The 15,419-nt window shown below is 37.0% G+C and overlaps 1 protein-coding gene across 1 annotated transcript in view; it reads right to left on the reverse strand.

Annotated features, from left to right (window-relative positions):
- Positions 1-5,283: 5,283 nt before the first annotated feature.
- The window catches only part of SEL1L3 (SEL1L family member 3), a 33,262-nt gene continuing 23,126 nt past the window's right edge, over positions 5,284-15,419 (reverse strand). The window contains exons 17-24 of the mRNA XM_021554455.3: positions 14,835-14,918; positions 12,497-12,587; positions 12,304-12,388; positions 10,724-10,833; positions 9,302-9,429; positions 7,460-7,562; positions 7,293-7,365; positions 5,284-6,511 (exon numbers count right to left, since the gene is read on the reverse strand). Of these exons, the coding sequence (XP_021410130.3) occupies positions 6,402-6,511; positions 7,293-7,365; positions 7,460-7,562; positions 9,302-9,429; positions 10,724-10,833; positions 12,304-12,388; positions 12,497-12,587; positions 14,835-14,918 (784 nt within the window). The 3' untranslated portion in view covers positions 5,284-6,401. The remainder of the gene's footprint in view (positions 6,512-7,292; positions 7,366-7,459; positions 7,563-9,301; positions 9,430-10,723; positions 10,834-12,303; positions 12,389-12,496; positions 12,588-14,834; positions 14,919-15,419) is intronic.

The following is a 15,419-nucleotide window of genomic DNA, read 5'->3' on the forward strand; positions in this document are numbered from 1 at the left end:
GTTTCCTGCTTACACTTGAGTAAGGACAGTAATTCTTTAAACATCCACACAGATCCCTTCACACCTTTGCCTGACTTCTTGCTCATTGAGAGGCACTGTTTTTGAAACTGGAGGAAGTGATCCTTGGCTGTTAACCATCTCTCTTGAACTCCTTTTTCCTACAGTGCCTGTTTCCATGGGATTCTTCCAAGAACATCCCTGAAGAGGCTAAAGTTAGCTCTCCTGAAGCCCATAGTTGCAATCTTGCTTCCTGCCCTGTCTCCTCCTTGCCTGGTACTGAACTCCAATCCTCACAGTCACTTCAGCCAAGGCTGCCCTCAGCCTTCACATCTCCAACCTTAGAGGCCTTCCCTGTTTGTAAGCATGAGGTTGAGAAGCACATTATTCCTTGTGGGAGCTCCACTACCTGTGTCAGGAAGCTGTTATCAATGCTTTCCAGGAAACTCCTGGATGGAGGCTTATGTTTCGCTCTGTTGTTTCTGCAGCTGATGTCAGTGGAGTTAAACTCACTCACAGGAGCTGGTGCCTGTGATTTTGAGACTACTTACAGCTGCCATTAGAAGGCCTCACCCACTTTCTTGTCCTGATCAGGTTGCCTGATCTTCTGCGACTTCTAATATTTGTTTAATGAACTAGCCTAGAGTTTTCTACATTAGAGTAGGTGTATCTGGGTTTCCCCTACTGGTGTTGTAAACAACTGAACTGCAAAGGTTAATATGTTTTCTGGGATTAGTGTACTGTGTTTAACTCAAAAATTAAATTGGAAAGGCTATCCATGTGCAACTGGAGCTGGCTTGGAAGAGCAATGCAGGACTGACGAGAGATAGGAGCCTCTAAAACTTGTCACCTGGGCAGGACAGAAGACAAAACTGATATGGGACAAGGAAGCAGGGACAGTGTTATTGCCACAACTATCTCTGCAGAGCAGAAGGGAAAAACTACAATTTGCTCTCCATGAAACATGAGTGGAGGCACTAATTTCTCATTCCAGTTAGGCAGTACTGGTGTTTTTTGGAAAGACTGTCCTGTGTTCTACAAACGCAGGCTGAGCACACTTCTCTCAAGAAAGCAAGCCTTCAAAACAGCTCTGACCATGCTGGGGCAGCTGGAAGGCTCACACTGATAAACAGGCAGGTGAGATTGGAAGGACTAATCTCAGTCCTTGTTTGGGGGGTGGAATGGAGCCTCATGGCCTGTAAGAGAGGGAGACAGTCTTGGTTCATCTGCACAACCAAACTGAACAAGGTCTGGAGGATATGCTTGGGTACTGGGTTGCAACTATCTCAGCTATTTGGGGGTGTGCTGCTTGACGTAGCTCAAGCTCATTTGAAAATAATCCTCCTAGACAATGGCTGAGCACCATTTGACCACTTTATGGACCAAGACTGGTCCAATAAGCAACAGATGAGATAAATGGGCTCACAGAAAAAGTTTAACTCATCACAACCAGACAGCAGAGCCTGGCCTTGGTTAGTCTATCATTACAAGTCTATCCAGGGAGATTTGCTTATAACTTGCACTATTACTTGCTGCATAAATCAATTTCTCAGCACGTGCTGTTAATAGACAGATAATGCCAAGCAGGTATCTCAGTTCCTGCCTTGGCAGACTATCAAAAAAGGGTGCTAGGTTTGCTAATGGACTTGTTTTTCCTGCTCACCTGGCATAACTGATAAGAGCAAACAGCAATGCTAAGAATTAAGAGCTATTATCTAGACAGTTCATGAGTGATTAAGGAGAGGTCTGTGTGGACAAACAAAAGAAACAACATAAATCAGAAAATGCAAACTTGGGGGGGAAGCAAGGTCAAGGAATACATTAATGGAAAGATCCCTGAACAGTTACAAACAAAGCTGTTGCAGCCAGTTTTCTTTTAAGGGGGTATTTAGATGCCCAAAGGTGGATGGGTATCTGATAGCACTTGTCAAATAACCCAAGTCCCTTAAGTCAACAGGTACTCAGCGCTGTTGGTACAATTTCAGTTTGGAACATCAGTGCCTCAGAATGATCTGCTGATCATTCTGGCAACCTGCAGATCTGCTGCAGGGGATTTGGCTTCTGCTTGGTTGTGGTTTTTGGTTTCTTTTCTTGCTTACTGTAACTGTTACACAAGTATATACTGCAATAATGCAAGTATGTTTTCCTTTCCATTTGGGTTACTAATTTCTGCTTATCTGGTCTGATTTTCTAATTAGCTATAGACTCAGTGTTACTTTCCTTATTGCAAATATAATGAAGTCTCCTGGCATAGGAATTAGGTATTTAGATAAATAATGAAGCTGTGATGCACTTCCAACATACCTATATTCCAGATGCTGCAGTTCTTTTATTTACATGTTTCTGTTGATTATTCAGTAATTGTTCCTTTAATTGTTCCAGGGAACAACTAAAGAACACACCATGAAGAACAAGAATACACCAAGAAAATAACAATACTTCTTATGATGTCTTCTACATCTTAGAAAATATCATAAGAAGTTGCTCCATGTTGAGATTCCCTTTGACATTCTTTAGTTTTCTTCCCCTTGGGCTTTTTCTTAAAAAAATCCAGCCTTTTATTTTTATTCTCTTCCTACATCCCAGTCTTTTAATCGAGTTCACACATTTATGTGAGGAAGGAGAGAGTGTATGAGTGGAATTCCTCTGCCAAAGCTTACTCAACTTGATTCATGCCTTTCTGCTATCCTTCATTCAGGATAAGGGTCAACAGCCAGTGTTAAATGTCACAGTCCATTACTCAGTGGAGACAGCTTACACAGACAAGAATCTGCTATAAATCAATTCTCTTCACAGATAATCCATGTTTCACATGTGGTTTTTAAACATCATCTATGCTCTTCCAGTAGCTCAGATGGGAATACAAAAATACCAGGAAGGGGTATGTTTATAATATATAATCAGGATACCAGGAGTAATTCACAAGTGTCCCCTCTATCACTAACATTGATATTGCAAGGTATTAATACAGAACTTTTAAGTCTGTCCTCATGCTTATTTATTGGGATGCAAAGCTCTTCACTGTATGTTCTGGGAAGCAACACCGTGAGCCAGTGGTCACCCCCATATGGATGCCCTCTGCATTTGGTGCTGTTCTGCTACTACCCTACTGTGCAATTCAGAGCTCAATAAACTTTTCAGCATAGATGGAAATCTTTCATAACTGGTCTGAATTGTTTCATTCATAAAGCTGTAGTTGGTAACTACTCAGAACTTCTGAACATCGACTTCTTTTTCTTAGCTTATCTCCACCTATCTGATTCTCCCTCTTCCCACAGTGCTTGATACGTTGCACATAGCAATGTCTCTCCCCTGTCACTTTCTGTAACGCACAAATCCATTTACTTGGTGTAAACTGCATTCATTTTAGATAACTTGGCACCTATTTTGTAAATAGCCCTTCTGAAATTCTTTTTTGACCATAATTTATTTGCTAGAGATGATTCTGAGCAGAACCAAGGGAGAAAAAAATTGGTCATCATTTACACTGCCTTATGCATGACCTGCATTGTTCTGATGGCTGGACTTCTATCAAATGTGTATAAATAAACTATATACAGCAGTTCAGCTCTACAACTGTGATTTATTGTTTCCTTATTCCCACCCTGAACACTCAACATAGGCTGCAGAAACTATAAAGTTCAGTGATCATGTTTCAATTTATGAAAAGTAGTTCTTGATGCAGCAACTCTTTTCCCCTTCTCTCCCTGCTTTCCTTGTGGATGTAGCAGAACTATGTAGCTGTTTTGCATAAGTAACCATTCTTCTCACTGGTTGTGAATGGAACTCTAGGTTGTCAATAGCCAACAGGATCTTATAAGAATTGAAGGACAATAATGTAACTAATATTATTCTAGCCTTCAGGATTGCCAGTTTATTGTGAAGAGCTGCTTATCTTAAAATACTTTGGTAAAACTTCTGATGTAATAGGTAACAATAAACAAAGATGGAACTATTAGCTGCTGGCATAATGAAATATATTGCAGCTTCAGCAATTGCCTTCCAAAATATAGAAGTTGAATTCCGGCAGAACTCTTCAAATTATTTAATTACTAGAGTTCAGAACATGGGCTTTGGTGAGGAAAACAGAGTGAGCTGGAGTGCTAACACTTAACTCTAACCTGTATTTACACAATCTAAACCACTGCTGCTTGGAGAACTCCCAGATTGCAACACATGGGCTGCAATCACACCACCGACAAACTCCCGTGGGATTAGTATTTCACCAGGTGCTTCAGTTCTGCTACATGTGACACTTGTAAAAAAATACACCTTTAATGTGTAGCTAACTATAAGCAGGATTTGTCTTATGCACACCCAAATAGTATTTTGTGAACATCTAACTGTGCATGCCATTTGGTACCTAACCTAATGCTGTGCCTATGCTGTGACATTTGTCTGCTTGTCTTCAAAGGCTACACTTGACTTCCTGCGATGCTTCTGGGTTTACCATCTAAACCTGCCCCAGTTTTAATATGGATGCACAGTCTTCTTTTATTAGGTGACAAAAATAGTTGAGATGGCTCTTGAAATACCATCTCTTTGTGTTAAGGAATTTGATATAATCAAATTTAGCTGTACAAGTTTTTGCAACTCAAAACACTCAAAAATAACAGGGACCTGGGACCATTTGCAATGGATATCAAATATGCATAATCTAACCCCAGTGAGTACAACAGTTTACTATGTAAAAGTCAAGGTCCTCTCTAATACATTAGAATATCCACTATACATAGAAAGAAAAAAAATATGTATCTACAACTGTACTAAGAACAAAAAGTATTCTTTGCACAGTTCTTGATCAAATAAAGGAGAAACTTGGTAATGTGACACACAATTTACTTTCTCAGCAGAGGGGGAGGAGCTTCAACATCTTCATTTTTATCCCATGACCTATCAAGGGGGCTGCTGCCTCAAAGCATCAACTCTTCTCTCAACACTTTTGAGTTTTCAGTTTTCTGCATGTGAAACATGCCTTGATGGTATGCATGTATAGACATACATAAATATAAAAATCTCTATTTAAGGTCAGAACATTTTTTTTCCTGTTAAATCATTCCTTTCTTACTGAAACCTCCTACGCTTTGCTCTTTTGCATTGAAAAACAAAACAAAATGTTCCAGGTTTGCTCTGTGAGAAGACTGTATTCCTCAAAGAAAGTGAAAGCTGATTGTCTCATTTGAAGCTAAGACAACAGACATGTAAATAATGATCGTGAGAAATTGCAACAGAAAGATAGCATTTCATCCAAGAGGTGCCTTAAAAGAAATTCCTCCACATACAGGCTGAAATAAAAAAATATTTTTATTTACAAGAGTAAATAATGTAGTGCAAGGCAAGTGGATTTAACCCTCAATAATGCATAGATTGATGCAATTTATAGTCTGTGATCTACATCATTGTGCAGAGGTAACTGCACACCTGCTGTAACAATTAGACCCTTCCTACAGCCACTTTACAGACAGCTTTAAATCAGAAGGTATTTGCACTCCATATATGTTATCCATATGTCGCATTCAACATTTATCAAATAAACTGTAATTTAAATATGTGTCTTTTAGAATCACTATAGAACATGAAATAAATCCTTGCCAGTGTTATCTACAGAAGAATACAAAAATAATTTTTTATTCACTTTGTGTTACCTGATCACACTTAAATATTCTTTTATCTACTCATTAGGGACTTCCTTTCTCTAATCAGTGTCTCTTGGCAGGAAGAGAAACATTTTGTCATGTCCACCAGGAAATGTGGATGCTTGTAAAACTTTGACTAAAACTTAGCAATCATAACTAGTATGTTATGACCAAATTGCAAATATTCCTGGTGTGTTTCCTTTCAAAACAAAACACTTTCACATTGAAAAATCAGCATGGAATATAAAATGCCAAAAATATCATTGTTACTATTGCATGTACTGAAATCCTGACTTGTTTCCATAGAACTTGTAAAGTACTGGTGACTGGGTTTCGCTTTTATTTTATTTCCATGATTCAGACTTGGAAAACTTTGCTAATTTCAACAATAAATAAGCTCAAATGCAGTAAAAGCAATTTAATAAGAAATTAGACATGTAAGTAAAACTTCATGAAAACCTGTGGGATGTTTGCTTATTTTTCAATTAGGCAAAGACCTTGTAGGTTTCCTTCCAGGTCCTTCCATAATATACAGTATAGTCGTGTGTTGGGTACACTGAGATAATCTGCATCATCTGTTAGGAGTTAAATAAATTATAGGGATGGTTTTCCTCTACATTGGAGAAGTCAGATCAGTAAACTTCCCTACAACTTCAGCTGTTGGACTGCATTATTAATGCCATGTACAGGGTTGGTTGCCAGTTCTTAGATTCGTAGTTGTTCATATCCTGTCTTCCCAGTGGACATCAACCTTAAGAAAACTCCACTTCAGCTGGTGACAAGAGGACTCTGAGGGTTTGATTCCTGCTGTGATAAATCATTTGAAAGAGTAGGTTCTTCCTGTGGTACTGCTCTGGTAGCATCCTCACTGTCATTTCCTAAGGAACAAGGGACATCATGTGACAATGGTTCTGATCTTCTTCCAGGAGAATTATGATTTCAGAAGAATGTCAAAAGAAATTATTTAAGAAAACCCCATTGTGTCTAGGAAGTCTATTAATCAGTATTATGTGGATGTAAAATTACATCTAAAGATAATACTCAAAAGTTTGAAAATACTGAAAGAAGAATACCTATAACTATATACTTTATAAATTTGTTGCATAATTCCCAAGTTACATAAATTAATAGCTAGTAAGAACAGAAAGCAGGATTTCAGAATTATTATAACAGGTTCTGTAACTCCTAACTAAATGCATTTGCTGATTCTGTTACTGGTGTTAAGAGCCTGAACTGACTCCTACTAAGTTACTCCAATGTACCAGCTCTTAGAACCTCACTTCTTTCCCACCTTGCATCAGAAGAGATCCAATCCTATGAAACAGGAAACACACTTAGACTACATATTGCAGACTACATCAAAGTCATATAATTACTGTAACAGGACTGCATGTTGAGAGATGGGGAATAATCACATGCAGGTAAAAGTTTTTATCAAGAATCTCTTTTAGCAAGAGTTCTTCAGAAACCAACAGGTTTAAAGTTATGCTTTTCTTCATCTACTCCTTTTTAATGATCAAAAAAAAGACTTATGTGTTAAAGAAGCTACTGCTCAGAGGTACTTCTATCAAATCTAGAATTCTGCTTTCATTTTGGAAGGTTTTACTGACCTAAAAAGATCACTCCTCTTTCTTCAGTTTTACTATGACACATACTTACCAGATAAAGACTGAAAAGACTGCACTGCAAATGCAACAAGAATCGATAAAATAAAGGTTCCCATGAAGTAGATCTGTGATAATAATTTTAATAACATAGTTAGAGCAATGCAAAGCCAAGCTAGAGTTCCAAATGAACTGTGCATGTAATAAAGGAGCAATACATACCAGAGTAGAATGTAAAACATTGTTCCAGAGAACTCTCATGTAAAAATAAAGCAATGCTAATGAACATGGACTAATTGATTCTTGGTTACTACTATTCCAGCACCTACAACAAGAAGATAAAAACAACTAATTAATCCTCCTCCACAATTTTGTGGCATCAATCATCTGGGAATCTCAAATGTGTTTGCAGAACCAGTACTCCAGAAAAACAAACAAATATCATCATCACTATCTCACAGATGGTGAAGTAAAAATTCAGAAAAATACCAGATTAAACTTAATAAGCACAGAATACCTTACTCTAGAAGTGTGTCTTTTTATTTTCTTACTAGTCTACAATAGGTCTAAGCATCCAGGCTACACTTTCAAAGCAGTCGCAGTTCAAGCTCTAACTAATATGAGTCAACAGCAGAAGGACTTGATTTAAAAATTAGATGTACAAAATTTATTTCCCTACACAGAATACTGGTGCCAAAACTCCTTTAGAGACAATGCTATATAATAAAATGAAGTCAGAGCTTGAAGAGTGTTTTAGCTGACTAGCACAAGATACCTAGCTCTGTAGGGTGATCTGAGCAGCTTTCTTAGTTCTATCAAATACTACTCCCCTCTACTAGAGGAGTTTAGACAGCTAAATCACAGGCATGTATTTTAAACTTCAATTGATTCTTTTCTACAAAGCTAAGGAGGGAGTGATAATGTGTGTGTATATATATATATGTATATATATATATATATACCTTTTCTACATACATATAGTTATAAATATACATATAATTTATTTATAAAGTCATAGACTGTGTATATGTATATATATAAATATATAAAAGTATGTACCATTTTGGACAAAATCATATGATGATAGGAAAACCCTTCAGCATGATCAACTCTGGAATTACTCTCACAGCAAAGCAGGTGGATTCAGTCCAAGTAAAGGCAGAATTCAGTCTCAAGCTTACAATCCCAGATGTTCCAGAACCCCTATGTGTCTGACTAGCAGTTTCATGTGCATTGGAAGCAATTTAGGGTACAAGTTCAGTCTAACTGCAGTGAAGAACAATTACATCAGATTGTGGTGAAGAGACAAATGAAGTTTCAACGTTGGTGTCATCTCCACCTTTCTGGGTTCACTCTAGCAAAACAGATGATAAACCACACACTCATCATGCACAGCTTCATGTCTTGACCATTAGCTCCTGCTTCTTCAAATATTTGAAAGGCAATTCCACAAATTAATCAAATATTGTGTAAGCTTCACATTCCCACTGTACCTTCCAACATCTGTTGCTTTACCTGAGTAAAGAAAACCCAAGTTCTCTACTGGAACCAGAGGACACTAGGTGGTTTGTCCATGAATAGTGCTGGCACAGGTCATTCAGGCAGCAGATCTGTAACATCCTCAGATATCTAATATTCTGTGCCACAGAACCTGTGCCAGCCTGGACATATTTGCAGAATCAATAGGGAGGATTACTATTATCCCAGTTACACATTTTTCAATTCTGTATTGAATTATGCTACATTTGGAATTGAAATATTGGTTTGAACTGCATACAAATCACCAATGCCTAACTTAGGAACTTAAATATATTGAATTGGAAAAGACCTCCTGGATTATTGAATCCAGTCCCTGATGTTTCAGGTAATCACATATAATCAGGTCTCTTTAACAGACATAAACTGAAATATATTTAGGAATTTAAGATTGAGTATGTTGACTTTAACCTGCCTAAAATCACAAAAGTGAACAAAGTTAGTAATTACAGGAGTTGCTGTCCTCCAGAGTAAATGTTACTTACATGGAAAACCAGAAAATGCTGATTAAGGGTAAAAAAGGCTCACCTGTAATAGAGTTCTTGAAGAAGTGATGTATTACTAGAATGCAATGCTTGATCAATTTCCAAGTGATCCAGAATGTAGGAAGGTATGGAGTTGCCCTCTTCCATGACAAGGGCCAAATTGAAGAAACCCTAACAGTAAAAAAAATGCACTTTTTGAACATTACATTTTCATATCTGTATTTAAGCACAAATTATCTAATTATAACTGTCTAATTATAACTGTCTTTCCTAAATTTGTTTAGTATAATGTGATATTCACTGAATAATTATGAGAGCCTTTTCTCCTAACCATATACTCAGGTACATACTGAAAATGCAAAAGAAGCATTCAGATGTTGTGACATTGTTTTCTTAGCTCATATATTTTTCCAGATGGTTTATTTCTTATTTAATTGCTCTTTAAGCCCAGTCACCATATCAAACTGTCATTTTTTCTCCTAGGGAGATACAGAGTGAAAGCAGAAATGGATTTCTATTCTCTTACTTTCAATTCCCCTTCACATAGCTCCACAGATCAAAAGAATCTGAATAGTGAAATTGAGAGCAGAAATTTCCTCCAGACAATTTAAGTTCTTAATCTTATTGTTTTGCTTATTTGGACAAGTCTTAGGCAACACTCTGTCCCTTCAGAGTCATGAAGATGAACAAACATGAGACATCTTACAGGATTCCCCATCACTTTGACTTTCATACTTTAAAGTAACTATTCATGCATCTCTTCTTTCCTTTACTAGCTTAGTTTTGTTTTAGCAGTTTTAGTTTATGTTTTGTCTTTTTCATCTCAAAAGAAAACCCAGCCATGCTACCTTTGATAAATTCACATACAAGACACCATCTGGGAATATTGCTGTAGGGACAGGGAGAACAGAATATTGTATCCAGGACACTTCGGGTGGGCCTGAGAACAGGAAACTCAGTGGTGAAATACTGCATGCCTTTGGTAATGTGACATGGTGCATTCTTTAATTATAAGCATTTTAAGAAGAAACCTTCATTAGTGAACACAATTCACCCTGGGATTCACTTGGTATAACATATCAAGGGAAATGGGCCAGACTTCTTTTTTTTATCATAAAATGGCAGAGGATAGGACTGCAATACAACCCAGCAGCCTATTAATTCTTCCTCTTGGAATAGCAAAAATACTGAGGTCACAACTAAGTCAATTGTGTCAAGGTAAGGTAGCACCAAATTAGGCCATTTACCTTTAGCTTACAAAGCAGCCTAATTCTAAGACCATTAATCTGTGCTAAGTTTATCTTCTATTATGAAACAGCAACTACTGACTCACAAGGTATTTTGAAATAATAGTAACTTATTCTAGCAGGTTTCTTTGGTGTGGATGAGGCCAAGCAGAAGAACCAGTCACAGCTAAATTCTCCAATTGTTCTACACTGCTGTTTTGCCATGACTGCAGACCCACCTGTGAATCACCCTCCAAGGCCGCCTGGGCGTACATCCGCATGGAGAGCTCAAGGTCTTTAGACTGGTTCTGGTAGCCATAGTAGTAGAAATCTCCCATCTTCAAATAAGCTGTAGAAGAAACCAGCAGAAGATCATTTAGACTACTTATAGCAACTCAATCTATCTTTGGACAACCTGAAGCCTTATTTAGTCAGATTAGCCCTACTAAATTGATGAAACTTAAAACTATGCCATCTATGTGTTTGCTCTGACACTATGGTGGCTGAACCTTTCCCAAAAGTTAGAGAATGTTACTGCTGATAATTTCATTAGTTTCAAATGCACCTTAACCGAGGACAACAGTACAGATATAATTTTCCTAGTCTAAAAGGGAACAATGCCTAGCAGATATTTTACAAACATCTTTCTGTGACATTGCCCCATATTGAAATGCATCAAGAGAGGGCACTGACCCAGACAGGAGCAAGCATGATGTTGCACTACTCTGTGCTACTGGGTTTAAAAACTCTTATGACTGTGTCTACACTTACCTGACCTAAGCTTTCCTCAGATAGTTTGAAACTCTTCTATATTTTGACTTGTGCATCTACAGCAGCTACCAAGAAGTCCCACGTGTTTTTACAGCATGCTGAAATGGAATGACCCTCCCATCCTATGAGTCTGACCTTCAGAAGTTTTTCTAATGTGAGCTTGTACCAGTGGTTCTACCAAAGGGTCAACCAAACTACACCTTGCTGAGGTGTCTACAAACTCCCAGGAAAGCTAACAGTATTTGTCAGCTCCTCTGCCTTCAGGCTATATCCATGTGGTATTCAGTTTCCACACATTTAAATTTCCCACACTGTGTATTTAAATACATAGCATGAATTATTTTTACACTCCACTTTTCCACATGCTTGTTACAAATCACTGAAGTGCTCTTGTGAGACAATCAGATCAATGTTTTCAAATATTCAATAAAACTTTCAGAGGCACCAAAACGACTTAGTTATTGAAGCCTAGATGTAGTAAAATTTAAGGCCTGAAAAATGTAACTTTTTTGCAAATAGACCTTAGAGAATCCTTTAGTTCTCCAAGGTAAGCTGATAAACTCTGTACCCTAAGAGGAAAACTAATAATAAATTAGATAAGGAATCGCTTAGCCTTTATTAGTTTCTCATGACTCAATTATGATATGGAAGTATATTTGCTTTTGGATTTTCCCTTTGATAAACCAAACAGCATGAGCTCCTAAAGTCTACTGCTTTTTTTTCTTAAACTTTGAGTCAACTGCTCAGACTCCTAAATATCTAGTCCTTCCTAAGGGCTTAGATTTTTTATTTTATTTTCTCAAAATTTTATCCATTTAATGCAATAAAAATAAAATTTTCAGAAAACCTGTGCTGAAATAAAACACTTTAATTACCTTTTCTCCCCTGATATTCCTATTAAAACATGAAAAAGCAAATGTATGATTAGTAGGAATTAATCTTCCCTCCCTCAACCTGCTTACTCACATAGAAATTGTGACAAATGCAGTTCTTGAAATTTAGAAAAAAAAAGTAAAATTAAAATTTAGAAAGAATTCCTTATACATACCAAATGATGGAGCATTGACTTGAGAAACAGAGAAATTGTAGTATCTCCAGACACAATCAGTTGCTAGGTATTTTCTTGCTAGGTCCTATAAAGAAAATAATTGCTTCATTCATATCTCAGGTAAGAGACTAATGGCACACATTATCATTAACAAAGGGTCCTTTCAGGATGAGTTGTGAATTCATTTACTCACTGGTCTTTCTTCACAGATGTGTGCTAAATTTGACTGTGACACTTCAATCCCAGTTTCAGCTGCTAAAATGTAATGTAGCAGAGCTTCATGCCTAATGTTAGATAAAATAAATTAATGAAAAACCTTACAAAAATAGTTTATAAAGTTTACTGTTTATAAAGCCCAAAAGCAATAAGCAAATGTATAAAATTGCCTATGAGCAAAATTTTGGTACAAAGTTTAAGAGCATAAGGCTGGGAAACCCATGCAACAGCGACATACACAGGCAATGCTTGGTGTAACCAGCCATGCTGGATCTCAAGAATTTGCAGCCCTTTCTTTTCCTCTTGCATTGAAGCTACTGGCTCCAGTGTGCTTTTACTCTTAAGTGCCAGACTGATGAGAAAGAAAAATTGATGCTAAGCCCAATTCTCTATTTAAATATTTCAGATAAAACATTCTTAAAAGACTCCAAGACTCCACTTAAAAAAAAAATCTATAATTAGCTGTGTATATATCTGTCTAACATTCATCTGAGTATTTCTTTGGTATGCTTTACCTTTCATTTATGTGACTTGTTTTTTTCTTGTCTTTTTAGACAGAGCTTTTTGAAAAAAGATTTGTATCTCCTTATATTTGAATGTATGATTAGAAAAACAGTCTGTTTTTCTAAGGACTTTATGCATCTCACTGGTTGTAAAGCAAGTAATAAAATTTAATATTGCATTTGCAGTATAGCAATTCAGTATTCTGATACCAGACAAGAGCATCTCTCATATTCTCTGCCACTCATCTACTCTACACTATGAAGACTATGCATTTAAAAGTAAGAGGAAGTCTTTAAAATCATGTGTGTAGTTTTGAAATCCCAAGACAATAAAAAAACCCCACTTGGTGTGTACTTTTTTCCTTCTGAAGTTTCCTATTAAAGAGTAATGCTGCCAATGATTTTCTCCAAAACACGAAGGTAAAACCATGGCAAGTTTCAGGGTTCAATGGCTTGTTTAACTGGAGGCTAACTGGAAGATATGGTCAAATACACATTTGACTTCAAGAGTAACTGCTTAAGCAAAGCAACTTTAAATCAAATTGTGAAAGCAGTTGTCCTTACAGAACTAGCAGGTGTAACCTCCTGTTATCCAGCTATTTCTGCATTATTACAAATTATTCCTTGTATTTGCCCTGTAAAACATCAAGTACAAGAGAGACCTGTGACTACAGAAGGAATTCAAGGAAAAGCTGGGAAATTGGTTGATCCTTAAGTCTCAAAGGGCAACTAAGAAGAGAAATTACATTCACAGCCTTTGCATCAGTCTTCAAAGGTCAAACTACCATGACAGACAGATGTGTAAAACCTGTGTCTGCAAAGAATGACTGAAGAACACATATTACTTGGATGGATTGGCAGTGCAATGATTTATACCTATGCAATTTACACCCTCGCATCTCAAGTAGGACTCCAAGAGATTTTCCCTCCTAGCTGTTGAGCCCAGACTTTCTGGAATCTTTGTGCTCTCTCTACCTGTCATCTACTTGTGGACTGCAAAGTGAACTGGGCAGAGTCACAGGCTTGCATAACAGAACACGCTACAAAACTATCAACAGAGTTTTTCAGTGTTCAGAAGTGGGTTCAAGTCTAAGAAGAAATGTCTGTGATGGACTGACTGAAAAGACACTTCTTCTAGGAATGGGTTACTCCAGAACAGTCCACTGACAGTTTCTTGTAGATCTCCTTAGCCTGAAGCACTAGTTTAGTACTTACAGGAGGAAGCTGCAGGACTAAATGAGCCATTGTTTTAATAGCATATGACAGTCTGATGTTTGCACACACAATATCCAATGCTCAAGCCTACAAGGCTGATAAGATGGAGCATTAACCTGGACAATATTTTGAAACGTCTTGACTGGCTCATTGGATATTATACTTACACAAAAAACAGTATTAACCATTCACAGCAAACCCAACAAATCTAATCCAGCAACCAGACTTTTTGTGACACAGAAATATACAGAAGAGAGAAGGTAAAAGGAGATAATTCTAACAGAGAGAATAGTAAAAATGAAAGGTGTTCCTCTGGTTAATCCAGTGCACATTACACAAATATTATGGGATGAGAACCACAGTTGATAAAATTATTTCACACTACAAACTCCTTGTTTTTCACTTGATTCTGTCAGAATCATTGACTTACATTTTGGGTCAAGTCCTCCTTCCCTTTATGTCAGTGGATGTTTTGCAACTGATTTTTGTAGCGCTACTGCTTTTTTTTTTCTTTGTGGTGATGGCCCATTATTAATTCTTTTATCTTGCTATAAAGCAAGTGAAAAATAGAAAATATAGAGAACAGAAGAAACATACCATGAAAGTTCCAGATAAGCATTGAGAGCTTTTCTGATTACATGACCTAAGTAGCCATTCTTCTCTGCAATGTGTTTTGCCCAGCTGTGGAATAGAACAAACAAAAAATGGTCATGCTCCAGTAATGTTATCCCAACTCACATAGACTCAAAGAACACAAAAGGATATGGGATCACTATCCAGCTTCTTCTGTAAGACAAACGATGGGATTTAACAGTAGTCACTGCATCAATCCTGTAACAATTGACTGAGAACATGAAGTCCATTCATCTCTATGAATGTATTAGAGACATCCTATGGGTTTTTTTCAGCAATGTTTTTTTTAAGAAAACAAATATAAGTTAATAGGTGCCATCAATAATTATCTGCCTATTTTTCATGCAAAATGCCAATTCTACCACATCACTGATATTTCTTGAGAATAAAAAAAAAAATAGCAAGGCTTTGTTAGATACAAAGACTTGTTTAATACAATCTCTCTGAGTTGCTCTTGTTAAAAAAAGTAGTAAAAGTACTCAATAGCTCTTAAAATCTACTGGTCATCTAAATAATACATATACTCATGCAGATCAATTATTACTGAAG

Source organism: Lonchura striata, chromosome 4, assembly GCF_050655825.1.
Source record: "Lonchura striata isolate lonStrDom1 chromosome 4, ASM5065582v1, whole genome shotgun sequence".
In the NCBI taxonomy this organism is placed as follows: Eukaryota; Metazoa; Chordata; class Aves; order Passeriformes; family Estrildidae; genus Lonchura; species Lonchura striata.